The 23160-nt window shown below is 35.3% G+C and overlaps 2 protein-coding genes across 2 annotated transcripts in view; both read right to left on the bottom strand.

Annotated features, from left to right (window-relative positions):
- LOC149774000 (E3 ubiquitin-protein ligase TRIM45-like) overlaps nucleotides 1-23160 on the bottom strand; it is a 315416-nt gene that overhangs the window by 59989 nt on the left and 232267 nt on the right. The gene's annotated exons all lie outside the window — the stretch shown is intronic.
- Nucleotides 3338-9854, bottom strand: LOC149774003 (uncharacterized). The gene is made up of 2 exons (XM_089945890.1): nucleotides 9746-9854; nucleotides 3338-5761 (listed from the first exon to the last, which is right to left on the bottom strand). The coding sequence occupies exon 2, from the start codon at nucleotides 5507-5509 to the stop codon at nucleotides 4220-4222; it is 1290 nt and encodes a 429-aa protein (XP_089802016.1). The 5' UTR covers nucleotides 5510-5761; nucleotides 9746-9854; the 3' UTR covers nucleotides 3338-4219.

Genomic DNA, 23160 nt, shown 5'->3' with positions numbered 1-23160 from the left:
AATGAAAATGGTATAACTCAGAAATTTGTTATGGCCACCATGATATATGCTTCGAAAATCATCATGTTGCAATGAGAATCCCATGAATGGATGGTCACATCAGCATGAGTTTTTTTTCCACTGAAATAATAGAGATGTTTCATCACTTAAAAAATGTGATCATCAGCTTAGTCTTTTAACTGAAAGACTAATTATGATGTCTGGTTGAATATATTACTGATCTGACATCCAATATGGCCACTATGGTGGCCATCTTGAAAAAATCTATTGCTACTATTGAACTGAAAATAATACTACTGCAAAAGCCTGAAAAAATAATATTTTATATCATATTTAACTATTGATATCTTGCACTCAAACATAAACAGTGTCAACACATAACTGCATTAACACACCTCTAAATCAGGGTCTATGATCTTTGTTGTAGTTATAATCTTATGAAAGCAGTATAGACTCTGATCCGACAATAATATACACCTGGACATTTATTCAAATTAGAAATGTAAGAATAAGAAAGCATAACCTGCTGTGCCAACACAATTAGCTATGAAGTCTGCACTCTGTTTAGTGTTATGTGGATAATACGATCTTGGTAACAACACTTTTCTGGACCAGGAATGTGTCATAATAACAACTGGATATAATAACATGGATATCCAACTAATATGATGCAGTTGAAGTGAAGAAAGAAATTAAAGACAGGGAACATAACTCTGTGCTGGACAGGAATTGTGTTATAGTATAATGGATACCCCTAACAACATGATACAGTTGAAGGCAAAGTGCCAAGTTAGAAAGCGGCCTTAAATCTGTTCCGGATTGGAAATATGTCCTAATTGTGGAAGCTCCCACCAAAATTTAATAGAAAAATGCCAAGTTAAATAGGGGCTATAACTCTGTTCTGGACAAAAAATGAGTCCTAATATTGTGATGCCCCTGATAATGTGATGCAATGGAAGGGCATAGTGCCAAGTTTAACAGGGGCCATAATTCTGCTTGGGACTATAAATGTGTCCTAAGATCATCAATGCCTTCTCCAAAATGATACAGGGTAAGTCAAACTACAAAATGTGCTGTAAAGCAATTAAAATTAAATTGAAATCAAATCTGATGTAGATGTTTGCAGATATTAACTTCTAAATACAGAAATGGGAAGTTAAAGTCAGAAAAACTCATGCACTTGGCCTTAAAACATTCACTTTTGTCTCACTGGTCCAGGACCAGTAGGAACCTAAACTACTTAGGTCTCCATTAGCCAAAGACCTGTCCAACCACAAAGTCTGACATGCAAATATTTCCTACAGTGCATTACAATAATAAAACAGTAAAAATAACAAAATTAATGCAAACTCAGTCAACAAATTTATTAAGTCCTAGAAATATTTTACATAAAATCATGGTCAGTGGTTCTTCCCATGATTTTCCAGGGTTCTTCCTCCACCACTTATATGGTTGCCATGTATAGCCTATCTTCTGCTGACAAATGGCACTAAACCCTACAACAGACACAACTTAACATCATATTTTTAAATTTTAAAATTTCATGATTAATACATCTATTGTTGGATCCTCTTTGAATCTCAGTATTGAAGTTAGCTAAAACTTCAAATCTGAATTTTCCACAAATAAATTATATCAAACACCCAAACAAAATAGAACATATTTTCCACTTAAAACTCATTTAATGACCATTTAATAATTATTTCTTCTTATTTTCCTGATGCCAAATTACCCACCCCACACACATTCATGCACACAGCAATATCATGAAACTGAAGTGAAAAAAACCCCAAGTCAACAGGGGCCATTATCTCAGTAAAATGCAGCTGTAAACAAATAAAATCAAGGGCACTGAGTGCCTGAGTGGTCTGAGACACATCTTTACAGCTCATAAAAGAGCTCATTGTATAAATTGATAATATAAGCCTATTTATTAAGTTTGATCATAAATGGATCGGAAATAATCACCAATGTTCTCAGCCAATCAGATCCAATATCACATCATCAATAATTCTTGATACAACTCATATCACATATCTTTATGATTTAAGCCATCTCACATGCTGACGTTGTCGAGTCTGAGATATTAATCTATGCAGACAGAGATGACGTGTGAGTGATCTATAAAAACGAACACCTTAGACCACTCGGCTCTTGCTCTTTATGAAACAGGTCAAAATTTCAATCATACACCATATAGTCCAGGTCTCATCAAAGTCAGATCAGAAAAATGTCTTCCAGAGTGGCAACATGCTCAGCTAATCCGATAAAATGTTATCACACTGTGTGTGGATCTCACTTCTACTTGAATATGTGTAAGATCCTGATAATATAAGCATATATTCCAAGTCTGATCAAAAGTTGAAAACAACTGGCCTCTATAGTGGTAACAAGAGGACCATTAATAGACCTGGTACCATTCAAATTCAATACACAACAGCTGACCATTTCACTGACCAGGCTTATATACACATCATATATAAACAATCTCCCTAATTTTACATCATGCTGAGTTTAACTTTTATGCCTTTTACTCAATTCGTGTGAGATCTTTATTAAAGAAGCCTATATTAAAAGTCTGATAAAAAAATCTAACTGGAAATATGGCATTCAAAGTGGTAACAATTTCAATCATTTAAAGCAAGATCAACTCATTATTATACATGGATCTCACTCACATTTGTACTATTATGGGATATTGACAATACAAATCTATATTCAAATTGAATTGAGCTGTACTAAAAGACATGGCCACCACAGTGACAGCAAACAAATGTTGAGATTTCTTTTTTTTTTTGTGGGGTTTTAATCCCATTTTTCACTACATGATATGCTACTTATGGCAGCTGGTACATTTGTGGTAGAAGAACCCAGGAATATCTTGGAATGAACCACTAACTCACAGGAAGCTACTAGCAAGCTTTTTCACGTATTCAAATAAGTCAAGCCAAGATGCATGCAGACAGGAACGAGTGATCTATAAAGACAAGCACCATATACCACTCAGTCACCTGGGAAGCCAGATGTTGATGGAGGGAAAATGGATAGATGACATACAGCAAACATATTACCATAAATTGACTTATGGCCAGGTGCTTTATTAAGCACAGGTAATCAAATACAAAGCCATCTCATCAATGTGCTTGGATCTGAGTCACTCACTATGAAACTCATCTGAGATTTAATCTGTCAACAAACCAATGCTATTTGCACTTGACAGAAATTCCATCATTTTATTTGTGAAAAATCCACATATACCAATATTATCCACAAACACACACACACACGCTACAATCACACATAATGCACAAATATACATACACAAATAAAATTATTTAAAACAACATAAGAGAATAGATTTTAATGGGAATATTATAATCATATTACCACTTAAATAAAAATAAATAATATAAAATATTTAATATTTGTATTTACATATTATGTTAGCAGAGCTATGAATTTTAATAGAATGATTTCCTTTGGAATTAACCTCTTACTCAAAGACTACTGATTTTGAAGTATAACAATTAAGAGTTTTCTAAAGCAGTTATGTCCCTTGGTTAAACAATAAAGTTTGATTGATGCTGTTAAATATTTGCTGTGGTCTCCCTTGATCAGTCAATATAGCACTTGAATTGCCACATATGGACTGTCATGTTTGTCGTTCATTCATCCGTTGAGTCGATGAGAACCAGTTTAGTCATCCTAGGGTTGGAGGTCTGGTTCTGTTTTGTGTGTGAGCAGGTGGCTGATGAGGCCAATAATTGCATGGAATGTTCAATTGCAGAAGGGACAAGGGATGACTGGAACATCACCAGAAGGGTTGATAGCACGTGCTTTTCTGGCAAGCTACTACAGCTCTGCAGCAGCTGCTGTCCTGCTAGATTCACACAACTTGGAGACTTTGTGCACAAGTGAACACCAAGTGACTCATTCGCTTGCTGTTTGCTCCCAGGAATCAGGGTTTATGTTGAATGCTTTCAATGCAGCTTTCAGATTTTCTTTGAAGCATTTCTTCTGACCTCCGTGTAATGTAAAGTTTATGAGAATGAATCGTATCATGTTGGCTGTAATGTAGACTTCCCTCAGACAATGATGTCTGATGTAGACTGTAATGTAGACTTCCCTGACAATGATGTCTGATATAGACTGTTATGTAGACTTCCCTGACATTGACATCAGATGTAGACTGTAATGTAGACTTCCTTGACAATGATGTCTAATGTAGACTGTAATGTAGACTCCCTGACAATGATGTCTGCTGTTGAGTGTAATGTAGACTTCCCTGAAAATGATGGCTAGTGTAGACTGTGATGTAGACTTCCCTGATTATGATGTCTGATGTAGACTGTAATGTAGACTTCCCTGACAATGATATCTGATGCTGACCGTAATGTAGACTTCTCCGACACTGATGTCTGATGTAGATTGTAATGTAGACTTCCTGGACAATGATGTCTGATGTAGACTGTAATATGGACTTCCCTGACAATGATATCTGATGCTGACTGTAATGCAGACTTCCCTGACAATGATATCTGATGCTGACTGTAATGTAGACTTCCCTGACAATGATATATGATGCTGACTGTAATGTAGACTTTCTTGACAATGATGTCTGATGCTGACTGTAATGAAGACTTCCTTGACAATGATGTCTGATGTAGACTGTAATATAGGCTTCCCTGACAATGATATCTGATGCTGACTGTAATGTAGACGTCGACTGATGCTGACTGTAATATAGACTTCCCTGACAATGATATCTGATGCTGACTGTAATGTAGACTTCGACTGATGCTGACTGTAATATAGACTTCCCTGACAATGATATCTGATGCTGACTGTAATGTAGACTTCCCTGACAATGATATCTGATGCTGACTGTAATGTAGACTTTCTTGACAATGATGTCTGATGCTGACTGTAATGAAGACTTCCTTGACAATGATGTCTGATGTAGACTGTAATATAGGCTTCCCTGACAATGATAGCTGATGCTGACTGTAATGTAGACTTCGACTGATGCTGACTGTAATATAGACTTCCCTGACAATGATATCTGATGCTGACTGTAATGCAGACTTCCCTGACAATGATATCTGATGCTGACTGTAATGTAGACTTCCTTTACAATGATGTCGGATGCTGACTGTAATATAGACTTCCCTGACAATGATATCTGATGCTGACTGTAATGCAGACTTCCCTGACAATGATATCTGATGCTGACTGTAATGTAGACTTCCTTTACAATGATGTCGGATGCTGACTGTAATACAGACTTCCCTGACAATGATATCTGATGCTGACTGTAATGCAGACTTCCCTGACAATGATATATGATGCTGACTGTAATGTAGACTTCCTTTACAATGATGTCTGATGCTGACTGTAATATAGACTTCCCTGACAATGATATCTGATGCTGACTGTAATGTAGACTTCCCTGACAATGATGTCTGATGTAGATAAAGTAATCTTCTACACAGGCATAATGATTATTCATCAAAAAATTACAAGACAGTAGGTTACAGTCATATAGAGTTCCAATATGTCAATGGATATGACCAATTGCTGTAGCAGGATAAGAATTTATTTTTGTGATTCCAGTTCACTTGTTTTTAAAGTGGCTGTTTTTGCCCCCCCCCCCCTTTCCCAGAACATGCGTGGTAGTGGTAGTGGTGCCTCTTGGAGACCAAACATATCCTTCAGATGGCCTAGATTTCTGTTTTGTCTCTAAAACCATTTTTGCTGATCCCTGTATGAAAAAAGAGAAAACAAAAGTTTTATAACAGTTATCAATTAAAAGTTCCTTATTTATTGTGAATATTCTTCATGTCATTTAAAGACCAGATACATGTACTTATCAGGAGCATAAAACAAACAAGAGTCCCTTGCTGGGACTGACACTCAAATGTTTGACAGTCAATAAGTTCTATATTTATTGTGATTCTTCTGATTCTTCTTCTTGTCTTTTCTTTAGCAGACACCCATTCCTTAATATCAAATTAACAAGAGTCCCTAGAAGGGTATGATACTCTACTTGCTAACAACTAGTAAGTGCAGATATTCTTCTTCTTGTCTTCTGGGTGAAGATACCTATTAATATCAAACAATCAAGAGTCCTTCAATGTGACTTTCTCTCTTACTCATAAATACAAAAAAAAATAATTATTCATACTTAGCTAGTGACATAATTAATGCATTCTCCATTTGAATCTATGGTACTAGTTGACTGGCACATGCTATGACCAAGGGGTAAAATAGATAAATTACATTTAAAGCTGAACACACTTTTTGTTTTATTGTGTCTTTTGGTGGATACATTTCTTTTCTTTCATATCATAAGCAAAATTGATGATATTCAATGATCTGTCAGATATATGAAAATCAGATTTTGTGATGTATGTGACAAAATCATGTATGAATAAAATACATATGTCTGAATAGTGTAATTAACCAACACAATCCAATGCAATGGTCTATCTATGCAATGTAATGGTCTATCTATGCTATTCAATGGTTTATCTATGCAATGCAATGGTTTATATATGCAATGCAATGGTCTACCCAGTTCTAATGTATCTAACTTTGACATAAGCAAAGCCTAATTTTCCCTCTTTCAATTAATGATGATCACATAGAAATTTTCCTTTTAAATTTTAAAAACTCTGGTTTCCAAGTAGTTAACAATCAATATTAATTTACAAACTATATAATGTCTTAAATAATGTGTACCAAAATGTCCTTTGTATTAACTGTATGTGACAGACAGAATCAGACAACATAAAGTGGATTATACATTTATGTACAGTCACCTAACATAATTTTCAAAACTGATTAAAGTTAGTAATCAAATGAAAATATGACATAAAAGTACACTGATAATGATTTAAATGCATTCTAAATTTCTAGATCAGCTCTATCTAGAGCTTTTAATGGCACTCTAACATTATATTGGATTAATGCCTGTCTGTCGGTCACACTGAGGCTTCCAACCTGGGATGGTAAGGTCAGGTATCAAACTCACTACTCTTGGATTATGAGCCTGATATCCATACAAGTGAGATACCATGACAACAACTCAACCAAATTTCTTTTACAGTTAATGACCCTGACCTTGGACCTTTTAATCCTTTTCCTTGCTTCAAGTGAAAGCCATCCACAAAGCATGGTAACATTAGATATCGGACAACTGAAACCAGTGTACAGATATCAAATAGATGAATGTTATAACATAATATGCTCTGCCTTTTGGTATGTAAAAATCAGAGAGATTCCAAATCAATGTTTTGTGCCCATTTCTCTACCATATACTGTACCTAATCATTAACTGGTAAAATAATTGGTTTACACACATTCATATCTGACAATTTCACTGAGTGGCTATTTGTAGAAGAACACATCCAAGATTATGTTTGTTTAATTGTCTGTGTGTTTCGTTTTAAACATCATAAATCCAAAAACAGAGTTAAAACTCTAAAGCAAATAATTTAATTTGACAGTAAACACATTCTTAAATAGTGTGGCATGTGTAAGAGGTTATTAATGGACTACAACTGCCCTTCAGTTGTAAACTCACCAAAAACTGGAATCTTTTAAAATTTCAGTAATCCTCTTTCACAAATAAATCTGTAATTTGGAAATGAAATTACTTATTTGGAAACAAATATAGGAGACAGAGGATATTTTACATGACATGCAGTCAAGGATTTTCATTGAACCCAAACACTGGAGGCATAAGACCCTTAAGATGGTGTGCCAAGTTTTTGTTAACAATTTCAATGACTTTCACAATAGGATTGTTACCATATTGTTTTGCTAATAAAATGAAATAGTTACTGAATGTAGTTTTCTTCTAATAAAAATGTGTTTTTTTAATTATAAATTGTATTTATTTTGTACCAGTTAAATCTAAATTTGTCATCTTCAGTACAGATCTAAAACTTTCAATCCCCTATCAAGAGCATTTGTGTAATCAGTACAGGTTGCTTTGTTTTTGTCTTTGATTTTACACACACACAATTTTTCACAAGCACACACCATGCACAGAAAATCATAAAAGAAAACTGTTGAGCTGATGTAAACACTGTCATAGTGTCTACTAGATAATCGGAAAACAAAGCAAACACTAGTTTGACTAAAGACAGTAGCCACCATTTCAGTAGGAGAAAAAGAAACAGCAGTCCCCATACACCAATGTTATATACACTATATATACCTCCCTATACTGAAACAGTCCCCATACACCAATGTTATATATATACACAAATACCTCCCTATACTCAAACAGTCCCCATACACCAATATTATATATGTACACAAATACCTCCCTATACTCAAACAGTCCCCATACACCAATGTTATATACATACACAAATACCTCCCTATACTCAAACAGTCCCCATACACCAATGTTATATACACTATATATACCTCCCTATACTCAAACTTTCCCCATACACCAATTTTATATACACACACAAATACCTCCCTATACTCAAACAGTCCCCATACACCAATGTTATATACAAGCACAGATACCTCCCTATACTCAGTTCCTATACACCAATGTTACATATGCACACAAATACCTCCCTATATTCAAACAGTCCCCATATACCACTATTATGTACGTACACAATATCTCCCTATGCTCAGTTCATATACACCAATGTTACATATGCAGACAATTACCTCCCTATACTTAGTTCCTATGCACCAATGTTATATAGGCACACAAATACCTCCCTATACTCAAACAGTCCCCATACACCAATATTATATATGTACACAAATACCTCCCAATACTCAAACAGTCCCCATACACCAGTGTTATATTTGCACACAAGTACCTCCCTATACTCAAACAGTCCCCATACACCACTATTATGCACATACAAAATATATCCCTACACTCAGTTCATATACACCAATGTTATATAGGCACACAAATACCTCCCTATAATCAGTTCCTATGCACCAATGTTATATAGGCACACAATTACCTCCCTATAATCAGTTCCTATGCACCAATGTTATATATGCACACAAATACCTCACCATACTCAAAAAGTCTCCATACACCAATATTATGGACACACACAAATATCTCCCTATGCTCACAATAAATGAACCAATCACAAATGCATGTACATACACATGTATTCAAGACAACAGATGAGAATAAGTTTAAATGGAATTTTACAATATTACTCATATAAACATTTTAATATAAAACATCATATTTTATTTTACATATTATACTAGCAAAGCTATCAATGCTAAAGACATTTTTCTTTCCTCATTACTGCTCATTTCAAAGTACAGTTATTTGGAGCTTTCAAAGAAAATGCAGGAACTCTATCAATTCTGTTGTTTGATTACAACTAAAATTCCAAATGATGTTGCTAAATATTTGCAGTGGTCTCCCTTGATATGTCAATATTAGCATTAATGCAAAATGAACAAGGCAGTAGGTAACATTATTACATTATTGCAAAGGACATGAAAAATTATTTTAAGATAGAAAAAGAGTTGTAGAAAAATATCTGATTCTTAATATGTCTCCCCATTAAGTGAATAAATATGCAATATATATTTGGTCTTTTCAATATTATGCAAGTGTTCCATTTTTTTGTACATAACAGATGATCCTAGTCAGGTAACTGGAGAGAAAAATGTTTCACATTTGCAGCAATATTCACTGAAAAATAAACTCTTTTAATCATGGTTCTCTTACCTTTAAAGTGGTTGTTTCCATTGCATCATTCAATGCTTTTTGAAAACAACCTCTAAAATATGTATGGCAGTGACTGTAGTGCCTTCTAGACAACAAACCTCATCTACAGCTGTTTTGTTTCTTCTCTGAAAGCATTTATGTTACACCCTGTAAGGAAATGAGAGAAATGCTTTATGGTGGTTAACAATTAATAAGTGATATCTTTATTGCTATTCTTCTTTTTCTTTTTGTCTTCAAATTTGCAGATACCTATACCTTGATATCAAACAAACAAGAGTCCCAAGAAGGGATTAATACTCTACTGGCTAACAAATGATCAAGTATCATATTTACTTTGATTATTCTTTTCTTTTAATTAGCAAATGTATATTCCTTGAAAGAAAAAAAATGCATTAAGGATGACTGCTTTTGTAGCTCAATACCATAATGGCTATACTGGATGTAAAACAAGCACAATTTTATGACAGATTAACCTGAAGTCATACAAACCCAGTTAGTGAACACCCCATATCAATATGACCAAGTTACTCACAAGGTGTTGCAAAATATATATAAGCTTAATTTATACCAACTGTTGCCATGGACCTTGGAAGAAAGAATGTGATGTGGTGTGCTGTACATATGTATATGCCTTTATCTTTGTAAATGTCGATGCCAGTAAAGATAGTAATATAATCAAGGTTGTTGCTTTGAACTTTTTTCATCCTTTTTTCTGTCTTCAGAAACAATATCAATGCAAGATTTGATAAAATCACTGCATTTTCTAGATCATTTTGTCTTGTATTTCTGGATGATAGATACTTTTGTCTGCATTAAGGTAAATGGTATTTTACTTTTTCCATCTGCTTTAAATGCTACGCAGTTGTAAATACATTATATCCATCTTTCTCAATAACCTTATCATCTATTAACATCTCTCTCCCCCCCCCACCTCTCTCTCTCTCTGGAAACTAATAGACATCTTGCTAAGTTATGCTGATGATGGACTTTATCATTGTCATTAAAATAAAATTATTTCATTGAATAACATAAATGATCATGAAAAAATATAATCAAAATAATTAAAACAATTATGATCAATAGTAAAATATCCAAACCAATGTTCATGACTTGGAATCTAATAAATTGTCTTTGTATTGATTAATGACAGTCCATAGTATCCATCATTCAAAATCAAGTTCATGCAATCATGGTTTGGTTTGATTTTGTGTTTCATGACAAAAGTTAGTCATTTAGGGTTGATGCAACTGAAATAAAGTGCCTCGCCCATATCCATATGATGCAACTGAAATATAGTGCCTTCCCGGTGTCATATTATGGTATCCAACCCAGGCTGATCTTATGGTAGGCTCTGTACATGCACCTTTTCATGACATATCCAGTACTCCAATTACAGAGCCACATTTGTTCCTGCCTCCATTAATTGCCTCTCATTACATGCAAAAGGGTGGTTCAAACCTATTTTCTGCCTCCATTAATTGCCTCTAATGACATATGAAAGAGTGTTTCAGGCTCAGTTTGCATCATTGATCATGCTGAAGTGGCTTCAACAATAAACAGTTTCAAATGAACATTAAGTGTGCAAAGTGTATTTACCATGTTTCTCTTGAGCTGGTGTAGATGACACCAAGCTACATAATAGACAGTGTAACATCCAATTGTCACAGGTTATTACAGGCAATTACTCCACTGTAGTCAGTTTCATTTGTGATTGATGGATGACATTCTGGATTATAACCTGCTATGACATCCTGGATTATAACCTGCTAAGACATCCTGAATTATAATCTGTTATGACATCCTGAATTATAACCTGCTATGAAATCCTGGATTATAACCTGCTATGACATCCTGAATTATAACCTGCTATGAAATCCTGGATTATAACCTGCTATGAAATCCTGGATTATAACCTGCTATGACATCCTGGATTATAACCTGCTATGACATCCTGAATTATAACCTGCTATGACATCCTGGATTATAACATGCTATGACATCCTGGATTATAACATGCTATGAGGCCTATTAAGACGATGTCATTAATAAACATGATAATCTAGCAACACACCCTGTGGGTCTAATTCAAGTCAGTAGAAAGATAGGGATTGCTTACCAGATAAGTGATGTGCAACAATTGCCTGAATTTTACCAATGCATTCTCAATCTCTCACTTGAAATTGTCTCATTATAAATCTCTCACTATAAAATGTCCCAATATAACAGTCTCTCATTATAAAGTGTCTAAGTATAACAGTATCTCGCTATAAAGTGTCTCAGCATAATGGTCTCTCACTATAAATTGTCTCAGTATAACAGTCTCTGACAGTATAAATTGTCTCATTATAACAGTATTGAACTATGAAGTGTCTCAATATAATGGTCTCTCCATATACCGTGTCTCAGTATAACAGTCTCTCACTATAAAGTGTCTCACTATAAAGTGTCTCAGTGTAACGGTCCCTCATTAAAAACGTGTCACTGTATAATAGTCTCTCACTATAAGGTATCTTAATGTAAGTCTCTCACTACAAAGTCTCTGTATAAGTCTTACTAAATATGAGCTAGTATAATAGTCTCTCACCAGTTTCTCAGTAAAACAGTATCTCATTATAAAGTGTCTCAGTATAAGTCTCTCACTATAAAGTGCATCTCAGTAAAACACAATCTCTAACTATAAAGTGTATTTGACTGTAAAAGTCTCTCACTATAACATGCCTTAGTACAAGTCTCTCACTATAAAATGCCTCTCAGTATAACAGTCTCTCACCATAGTTTCTCAGTAAAACAGTACTTCACAATAAAGTGTCTCAGTATAAGAAAGTTTCTTCTTTATCCTAAATGCAAGCCATCCACAAGGACTGGTTTATCTCTGTGATGTAGAATGATGAAGATGTAGAATGTGATGTAGAATGTTATTGTACAGAACCAATTTTCTTCTTACAGTGGCTTTAACTTTTGCTCTCAAAATCATTAGGATCCCTTCATATACCAAATGCATACTATTTCCTAAGTTTGGTAATGGTAGTTGGTGGATAACATGAATTACTGACTGGAAACAAAATGGGGAACAGGTGGACACATGAAAGGGCAGACGGATGTAATAACATGATATGCTTTGCCTTATGGCAGGTGTATAAAAATTGCTATTACGATGACATGAAAATGTATTCAAGTCATCTACATATTAAACATATCAACCAAATTAAACTTGGCTGCTTCATGTGGTGTTTGCTTAAAGATACAGTGATGCTGCCAGGATTTTATCTAAATGGGGTAGCTCCCACCTTGTCCAAAAGTAAGGAGATGGATATTAGAAGAAAAGGATAAGGGAGGAACCTGCGATCGTTCAATATTTACCCAACAATTCAATATCCATCTCTCTTTCATCCTGCTCCATATATAAAAAATAAAATACAAATTGTCTACTGCACAGAGTACATTTATATATGTGCGACTTTAAACTCATTTGTGGGAGTTGTCATGTAACACTGCTCTTGAAGTATGCAAATTCATATAAATTTTGCATCAATACTGCATTCACAGGTTCTGGCAACATCCGTGATGATGCATTGAGGTTACAAGGAATGTAGTGGTACATGGATATGAAATGGCAGATTTTCCTAATTCTACAGTCAAAGTATGAGAGCTACATATCCCTACATGGTTTACTATATATTTTCTTGTAGAAAAAAATCAAAACATTAACCAGTGATGATGGCACCATTGCAAATAAGTAACAAACTAAAGCAGGAAAGACAAAGATGAAAGAATCTTAGTTTTTGTTTTATTCTGAATATTCAAGATTTGGTGAATTACTGTGAAAAACTGAAAAAGGTATGTGCCCCTTACAACGTTGTTGTTGTTATAGGGTTTAACGCCATTTTTCAGCACAAGATAGGCTATACATGGCAGCCAGTATTAATGGTGGAGGAAGAACCCGGGAAAACTCCGGAAAGAACCACCGACCCGCGAGAAGCTACCGGCAAGCTTTCTCACATATCCACACTGGCCGAGCCCGAGACTCGAACCCACGCAGACAGAGGTGAGATGGCAGTGATCCGTGACGGAGAGCGCTTTAGACCACTCGGCCACTCGAGGCCCCCACCCCTTACAAAGTATGCCCTGTCTGATGTCCTTGCATTTTCCATCACCAAGTGAATAGTCCATCGTTTCTCCACTATTATTTACCCCTCAAAACCCAACATGTGCTGCATCTTTACATTTTACATGGTATAACCAAGGCATTTATAAACTTGTCCAAACAAAGCCACTAAATGATTTTAATCTGGTCTATTCATTTCAATTTTCCTCCCATACCGGTATTTATGAAGAGCAATAGTGATCATTTCCAAATACATGGTAATTACTGAACACCTACCCAATTGTTTTTACAACTAGGAATGAAAATCATGAAACGTGACTATCAACCGCAATAATCGTCCTTCAATATCACACACTGTACCGTTTGTTCGTGTTAAAAAATACTTAGATAAGACGCCCACTAATATAAGACGCACCCTGGGTGAGGGGTACGTAAAACTTTGTATAAGACGCATCTTATATATGCGAAAATAAGGTAGTTAGATGGTGAAGTGGCATCGATAACTAACATTTTCAAAAGCCGGCGATTGGTCATGGGGATCAAGATAACCGACGTTAAGTGGCAAATTTGGCCCTCTTTTGTGCTCAAGATATTAGGGTTCGGCGACATAAAAGAATCGACATAACCGATGAGAAAATGCTAAGAGAAAGAGAGAATTTGGCGGTTCCACTTCAAAAACGTCGACTTAATAGAGTTGGCGAGTTAACCGAGGTCGAGATAAGTGGGTTCGACTGTATCAATATATTCATCCATTTTGGGTTTATATGTTTAGCATTAGTTCGTGTCCATAAATCAGATTGTACCGCCCCCCCCCCCCCAGGTGTAATGCCTGTGGAGGGGGTAGGCGGTACAATCCTATTTATGGACACAAACAAAGTACTTCATTGGTCAACAGCAACAAACTATCTCAAATCTGGCTTCTTTCTATGCACAATAGGGTCTTGAAACAAATATTACCACGCACATGAATATGAACGCTTTCGAGGTCTACTTATTATTTTCTTGTCTTTCTTTTTTTTTTTTTAAATGAATCTTACTGGATTTGCTGCCTTAGAACATTGAAACCAAGTGTTTTAAACCAAGAAGACTAGAAAAAGACAGCAATGCACAAATGAAATTATCTTTTGCAGCCGAAACATTTTCTTTTAAATAATTCTCTAAAGTTTTCCTGTCAGGCTGCTTATATATGCATCACCTCACCAATTACTCATTGCCATATTCCATTTTTAGATGCGAAACCTCTACTTATTTCTCAGATTGTCCAATTTAAAAAGGCGCTTTGGGGCCTTTTTTAGATTTAAAAAAACCTTGATATCATGATTATTCATCAATTAGAACATACAAGAAGCAAATTCAAAGCAAAATTTATATTTAAAAAAAATTGTGTAACAATATTAATTGAAGTGTCAGAACTAAGTTTAACTGCTGTTATTAATAATAATGAAAGTTTGCACAAATTGTTTCTGAGCATACTCTATGTATTTCCGCCGATACAATATTATATATATCTGAATGAAGAATGATGTCTATGAAACAAATACGATCAATTTATTTGATGAAAATTATTGTTAGTTTCCTTAGATAGCATACTGCTATGCCGCTACTTCATCTATCTTCGAATCAGCTGATTTTAGCCACAACACGGTCTTGTAGTCGAGCGTAGCCACTTTGAGATGTCCCCTCGTACATAACAATGCTCGCTACCCGTTCGCGTATTTTGTACAACAATACAAGATTTTAAAATTAAATTACCTGCACGACATTCGAAGATGAGAATAATAAATTCGGGTAGGTTTGTCATGACTGATCATATTGTCTAATAATAGGTTAAATTCGAAGAATTAAAACATCGAGTTGTGTGTATTACTGTCGTGCGGTCATGTTCCGTCAGCATGGTCGATTTGGATTGGCCGATCGATTGCAATACCCACCAATCCATGCTTTGTTTACCAGAATGCTTACACGTGCCAAACTTGTATATAAACAGCGTCGTTGTCCCAAGTCGGTGACAGATAGGGGTACAAAGACAAGGTAGTAGACGGATAGAGGAAAAGGGCTGGTTAAGATCTAGAACAAAGATTAAGTCAAGAAAGATCAGAGAGGTAATTTTTGGAGAAGGAAAATTTAATGTATGAAATTTTGAAGAACAATTTGGAACTTAGACTTTAAAACTACCAGTTCCCAAAAGCAGACGAATTTTCTATACATAAATTTCGGAACCCAAATTTGGATTCCGAAATTCAAAACCTTCTTGCCCACTTTATATATATTTAACAATCAGGCTTAGTTTTTAGTGACTTTGATTGGTTTTAGCTAATCGAAATATATCCATTACAGTTGTATCTACTGGTATAATTCTATAAGTAAAAGTTGAATCTGTAAACTGATGAAAGGAGTGTAGTTCAGTTTTACAGATGATAAATGTTTGAATAAATCCGTCCTGGATTTTTAATCTTTCTTTATTGTTGTTTTTATCTCTATTGCTAAAGTCAGACGAACCCTTGTAGCTTCAAGGTCTGAAAAAGAAAGCTAAAATCCCTGAGTAATTTTCCAGACCCATGAGGTTACAGATTATTTTATTTTAAATTTGTTGCTTTCAACGTTTCTACTGATCTCTCTACCTCATGTACAGTAAAATAATAAAATAAACTAGAGACAAACAGTCATACATATAATTATATTGTTATAAGGTATAACGGTACCAATTGCGCAAGTCCAGGTGGGCGGAGCTTAAGGTGTATGGGAACATTGTATTCAGAATTAAAGAACAACACTAGCTGTGATTGGTGTATTATGTAAGAGTTGTACTTTCTGTTTGGCTTAAAAAAAATGTTGAGCCTCTTGGCAACATGTGAGTTTGTGTTAGTTTCTATCTAGATCATATCTTGTATTTTTTATGATTTTTTTAAAATATGGTACACATGGTTGAAAATGTGCTTCTTGTGACTAGATAACTCTTACCCCTGTCTAGTTCCAGTAGAGTTATCTCTCTTAAATGCAATGGAGTACCTGGTTATATCATTGTCAAATTGACAATCTAGCATTGTTCTATATGACAGTGTGTGACATGCATGCCCAAGTAGGACAGAAAGTATATTTATTTCACAAAACATTAGCATTGAGGTATATGGAAAAACAATTGGTACCGTGATACCATAAAGGATATACAATATATCAATGTAAATTATGCAATTTTATATAGTGCATTAGCATTAAGTTCATTAGGATACAGAGTATCTAACTTATGAATCCAATAAGTTTCTTTTATGAGTCTATTCATGTCACCATGCACAATATCTATTGGCATGAAAGAAAAATCAAGTAGAGAGTGATTATTGGTGTTAAAGTGTGTTGAAACATTAGAGGAAAAGTGAGGATCTCTATAATTTTTTATATGAAAGCGATGATTATTCATTCTCTGAGACTTGTTGTAGTGTTTGTCCAACATATTGCATGCTACATTTTTTACAGGTTATTAAATAAATCACATCAGTTGATATGCAGTTAGTGTTATCGCGTAGAGAAAATACCTCTTTTGTATTAGCACTACTGAAAGAAGTACTTTCTCTTATGTTTGCACATTGAGAACACCGGTGTCTGTTACATTTAGATGACGAAAAGTGTATTTTTTTATTTTCTGTCTGTTTAGTTCTGATTAAAAAATCTTGCAAATTCTTGGGACTTCTATAAGCGAGAACTGGTTTAATTTTGAAAAGTGATTTGACGCTAGTTTTATTGGATAAATTTAGGAGACTATAATATTTATTAATTATACAACCTATATTAGGTAATGAAGGATTATATTGTATTGTGAAAGGAATTACATCTCTCTCTATTTTACATTCTGCTGTGTTTAAAGCCTCATGTTGAGTAAGATTAAGGGCTTTGTTCAGTGCAGAGTCAATTATGTATGTAGGATAATTTCTATTTTGGAAATAAGTTCGTAATTTATTCAAAGAATTTTGTAATTGACAATCATCTGAAATAATGCGTCGGTATCTTTTGGCTTGGCTATATGGTATGCCGTTTTTACATGACATGGGATGACATGAAGAATATTCTACATATTGGTGGATATTAGTTTCTTTGATATGAATATTTGTAGAGATAGTGTTATCAATATTTTTTATTACATTTACATCTAAAAATGAAACTTGCGTACTTGATGCAGTATAAGTAAATTTAATTGTCGGATGAAAATGATCCAGGCGATCAATAAATATTTTTAGTTCTTCAGTTGAATGGTTCCAGATCATAAATATGTCATCTAAAAATCTAAACCAAACAGATGGATTAAACTTTTGGTTTTGACGAAAATCTTTTTCTAATTTACCCATGAAAAGGGAAGCGTATGAAGGAGCCATGGGACTACCCATTGCTGTACCCATTATTTGTATGTAATTCATATTATTGAATTGAAAATAATCGTTTTCCAAGATAAGTTTTATTATTTTACATATATCTTCACTAGATAGTGTGTTATTATTAAGATTGTTATCAATAAAACATTTACATGCTTCAATACCATCTGCATGCGGAATGTTGGTATATAGTGATGTTACGTCTAATGATACAAGGATTGAGTTATCAGATAGCTGTGGAATAGACTTCAACTTTTTAATGAAATCAGTGGTATCTTTAATGTATGAAGGAAGTGATTTCATTAAAGGTTGTAAAACACTATCAATAAATTTGGATAGGTTTTCAGTATATGAATTATAGCCTGATATAATAGGTCGTCCTGGATAATTTAAAGGTAAATTATAATCAGGATTTGTATGAGTTTTGGGTAATATGCAGAACTGAGGTGTACGCATGTTAAGAGGGAAAGTATCAAACTCCTCAATTACGGAATTATTATTTTTAGCAATCTCATTAATGCATGTTGAAATATTTGATTTAATTTCTATTGACGGGTTTTTGTCAATATGTTTGTAGAATTTTTCATCATTTAATTGACGTTCAACTTCTTTAACATAATCATCTTGATTCATAATAATAATAGTGTTTGATTTATCAGCCTTTTTTAATAATTATACTGTCGTCATTCATTAGATTATGTAAAGACTTAATTTCGTCCTTAGAAATATTACTATGATATTGCTTTTTATGATTATCAGTTAATATATCTTTTGTGATCGCGTCAATATAAAAATCTAAATATGAATCACGTCCACTAGCTGGTGTAAAAGATGATTTAATTGTGTTAAAATAATCCATTTATTTAGAATGAAAAGAAAACGATTTACTCTCTGAATTCTTGCATGCTTTATTATAAAAAAAATTCTTTTAATTTTAAGCGTCTAGAGAAATTAAAAATTTCTTCAGCTAATTTAATTTTATTGTGACATTTTGGTTTAGGACAAAATTTTAGCCCTTTGCCTAACAATATATAGTCATTGTCAGTTAATATTCTACGTGAGAGGTTAGTAGTGAATAGGGGCACTAGAGCGACAATGGGAATTAGCATTAAAAACACACCTGGGCAAATATAGCGACAATGGAAATTTAACATGGAGAAAAATCGTGGGCAAATATAGCGACAAGGGAAATTAACATGGAGAAAAAAATCGTGGGCCACTCTAGCGACAAGGGGAATTGAACATGGGGGGAATAAAGTGTGGGTCTATCTAGGGACAAAGGGGAATTGAATATGGGATTTTTTTTTTTTTATAAATTTTTTTAGGGGTAGGCAATGGAAAGTCATTCTCTTTTCGAGAAATATGGGTGGCCCTGAAAAGGGCCTTTGGTTTTTCTTCTTCTTCTGCTTCTAATTTCTTCTTTTTCTCCACCAACTTCTTATCTTCTCTCCTACACTCTTTCTCTTCTTTTTTTTCTCCTCCCCTTCTTTCTTCTCCTCCTCTTCTTTCTTCCTCTTCTCATTTTCTTCTTCTTTTTCAATTTTTTCGTTCCATGCTCTTATCCTTATCCTTTCCTCTTCATCCTCCTTCTCCTCCTTTATTTCTTTCATCACACCACTTATCGTGTCCTTTACTTTTCTTAAGTTGTTAATCTCCATCTTTACTCTATGCGGACTATAAGAATAGTGGTCTTCATTTAGTCTCACTAGCATTTGTTCCATCATGCCCAAATTGTCAAGGACGTCTTGCAATGTTTGCAATTTATCGAGGTGGTTTGAAGCCATCTTCTCTGTAGAATGGTTTGAACGACGAATATTGTGGGTTCTTATACGAAAAGCGCGGACGTGATGGAAAACATCCCCCTAAGACATAAAAATTGATCTTACCTAGATCATGACCAAACAACGCGCGGACGTGAAGGAAAACATCCCCCTACTTTCTCATTTCATATAATAAAACCCAAACTATACTCTCCACATACGCGAAGAAACCCATAATCTACTATTCACACAAACATACCTGAGCTCTTACAAACACTAACACACAAACGCATACCCTCACACTATGAAAAAAAGAGTCAGTGTTTATATTCACACTACTCTACCTACACACATTGGCAAATTGATGGTTATTTCTTTTCTAGAGTATTGGGGTAGCCCTGAAAAGGGCTGTTTGTTTTTAACTTCAGAGGCCCCTGGTTAATGGTGGCACCTTCCGGGTCTGGCACCACAGACACAACGTCTACTCCAATCATTAGTCCAATTCACATGACTCGTTTGAAGAGCAGACGGGGGGTGAGTGGCTTCACTATCCCACTCCTCCGTTTGCGGAACAGTGAACACTTCTTCTTCCCTCTGTCTTCTTTGTCTTTGTCTTCGTTGTGATTGTGGTTCAGCTACAGGCTGGCGAGATGTCCTTGCCTCAGGTGTCACCTTGCACACAGGGTTCAGCATAGGGTGACACCTGATCTCTCTCTTTCTTTCATTCTCTTCTTTCATTTTTCTCTCCTCCTCCTCCTGTTCTATTCTCACTTCTTCCACAAGGGCCTCCGCAGTCAGCTCGTTCAGTAGGTATCTGGTATACTCCAGATGCATCTGAAGTTCCATCAATTTAGTCAGTCTGCTGCTCATTCTACTCATTTTTTTGCTGTTGATCAATCAACAAGGGTAGCTAGACTGTCCAGCGAGTTTCAATTTATAGTGAAAGCGCGGACGTGAAGGAAAACATCCCCCTTAAAACATAAAATTGATCTTACCTAGATCATGACCAAAAAAACAACGCGCGGACCTAAAAGAAACACTCACTCACTTTTTTATGCTACCCATTCCTATTCTAAATTTTTTTTTTTATTAATCACTTCAATAGACTATCCACATACGCAAAGCAATCCAATCCAACCCCCAAATCTACTCTCCCCACACCTCAAACAGCCAAAAAAAAAAAACCCCAAACATCATATTAATCTACTATCCAAACACAAACACACAAACACACAAACTCATACACTCACACTATTAAAAAAAGAGTTAGTGTTTATATTCACACTACTCTACCTACACACATTGGCAAATAGATGGTTATTTCTTTTCTAGAGTATGGGGGGGGGGTAGCCCTGAAAAGGGCTGTTTTTTTGTTTGCTATGGCAATCTTTTAGTTTCTAAGAATGCGATGTCCTCTGAGGATGGACTTTCTGGCAATAGGTCTGCTTCTTCGGAAAGAGAAGAAGAACTCTTTGGTGTCGATACGACAGTCGACAAAGCCTCTGTCAGGTTCAGATTGCTGCTGTTGTTGTTGTTGTTGTTGTTGCTGTTGCTGCTGCTGTCTCTGAAGTCTGTACTTCTCTGTCCATTCTTCTTTCTCCCTTTTTACTTCTTCTCTGAAGAGCTCTTCTATCAGGTCTTCAGTGACTTTTAACATTCTCACATTCTCTATTTCTTCTGGCTTCGGTATCAGACTGTGTCTGACCCTATGCAAATTTACGTAGGCTTCGTTTAGCTTAGCTAGTTTGGAGCACATCTTCGTAGGAGGATGAGTCGACAATGGATGGTTAGACTGGAAACTACCCCGGTTCTTAAAGTCAAAGCGCGGACGTGAAGGAAAACATCCCTCCACGGTTTTCGAGTCGCAACGTTCAATGAGTGTCATGAGAGGGATAGTAAGAAGTCAAAGAGCATGAATCAAACATTCTTATAGCCAAACAAAAGACAAAGGCATTTTTTTCACAACATTTTTATTCAAAAAATCACTTAACACTAACCAACAACAACTCTAACATTTTTAACAATAATCCAACATTATAACATCAAACATTTTTTCTAATGACAAACATTTTTTTCTCAATTCACAATCTACTTTAAACAGGGCTGACAACGTTGTGAATGAAATTGTGATTTCCACTGTTGGAAGTTATTAGGCCATTGATGGACACTACGTTTCCTAGCTTGAGACAAAAGATAAGCATAATGGTCACAAAACCATCGATCTACTTTCACATCGTTTCTTGAAGAAGAACGAGGATCAAAATGAGTCACTAAATGTTCTAAGGAATAGCCCAGGCTCCGATGATGCAGAAAATACACGCAATATTGTCCACACACCAAGGAATCTGTGCCTTGTAATTTCACATTATTGAATCGGGTGGTCTGAGCATTTCTTCTCATAAAGTCGATGATATCGTCTTCCAAAGGGGGCAATCCGTACGAATCGAAATATTCCACACATCCTTCTTGATGAAGTAAACGGCTACCCAGTGGGTTCCTGGGAGATGACTGTCGTCCGTGTTGATCACGTAAGCTTGATGGTCTTGAGGTTTGCGATGAGGGAGTTCATCTTTAGCACAGACGACAGGATTCCAAGAAGACGTACACGAACTGTGGTTCAAAAGGTAATAAAGTTCCCAGGTATCCATTTGTGTTGTTTTCTTCTTCACAGGTAATAATAAGTCGTCAATTCGATCCTGACTTTTTGCTTGAAAATGTCTGACAAATAACCGTTTCTTCGTTTCGTCTCCTCACTTTGATTCAGGAGAGCTTCGATGCGTTTGATCTCTTGAGTGGTTAATGGTGGACAAGAATGTTCAGGCAAGTCTTTATACCACTGGTGCAACACATCTTCGTCCGAGATGAGACTCCAAGCTTCGTCCAGATACTCGTCCAATTTTTCTTCTTGACTCAGCATCAGGCATTTATCGTGTTGAATTTGACTGGGATGATCGTTTTGACATCCATAGCAATTTTTCTTGATCAATTCAGTCATTTTTTCGACCAAGTGTTTGGCAAAACAGGAGACTAAATGGGCTTCTTGTTCTGGCCATCTTGACTTCATCATGATAACTTCTTCGTCTTTGTCTTGGGATTCTTCTTCCACGATCTCCCCACATTCCGTCTCCAAAGTTTCTCCACTAAGTAAAGAGAGATAACAGTCTTCCATGGCTTCTAGTAATCTAGAAT

Source organism: Sinohyriopsis cumingii, unplaced genomic scaffold (assembly GCF_028554795.1).
Source record: "Sinohyriopsis cumingii isolate HCF-2022 unplaced genomic scaffold, ASM2855479v2 utg000452l, whole genome shotgun sequence".
NCBI classification, from domain to species: Eukaryota; Metazoa; Mollusca; class Bivalvia; order Unionida; family Unionidae; genus Sinohyriopsis; species Sinohyriopsis cumingii.
The sequence above is the reverse complement of the archived record's forward strand: the minus strand, read 5'-3'. Positions and strand labels throughout refer to the sequence as shown.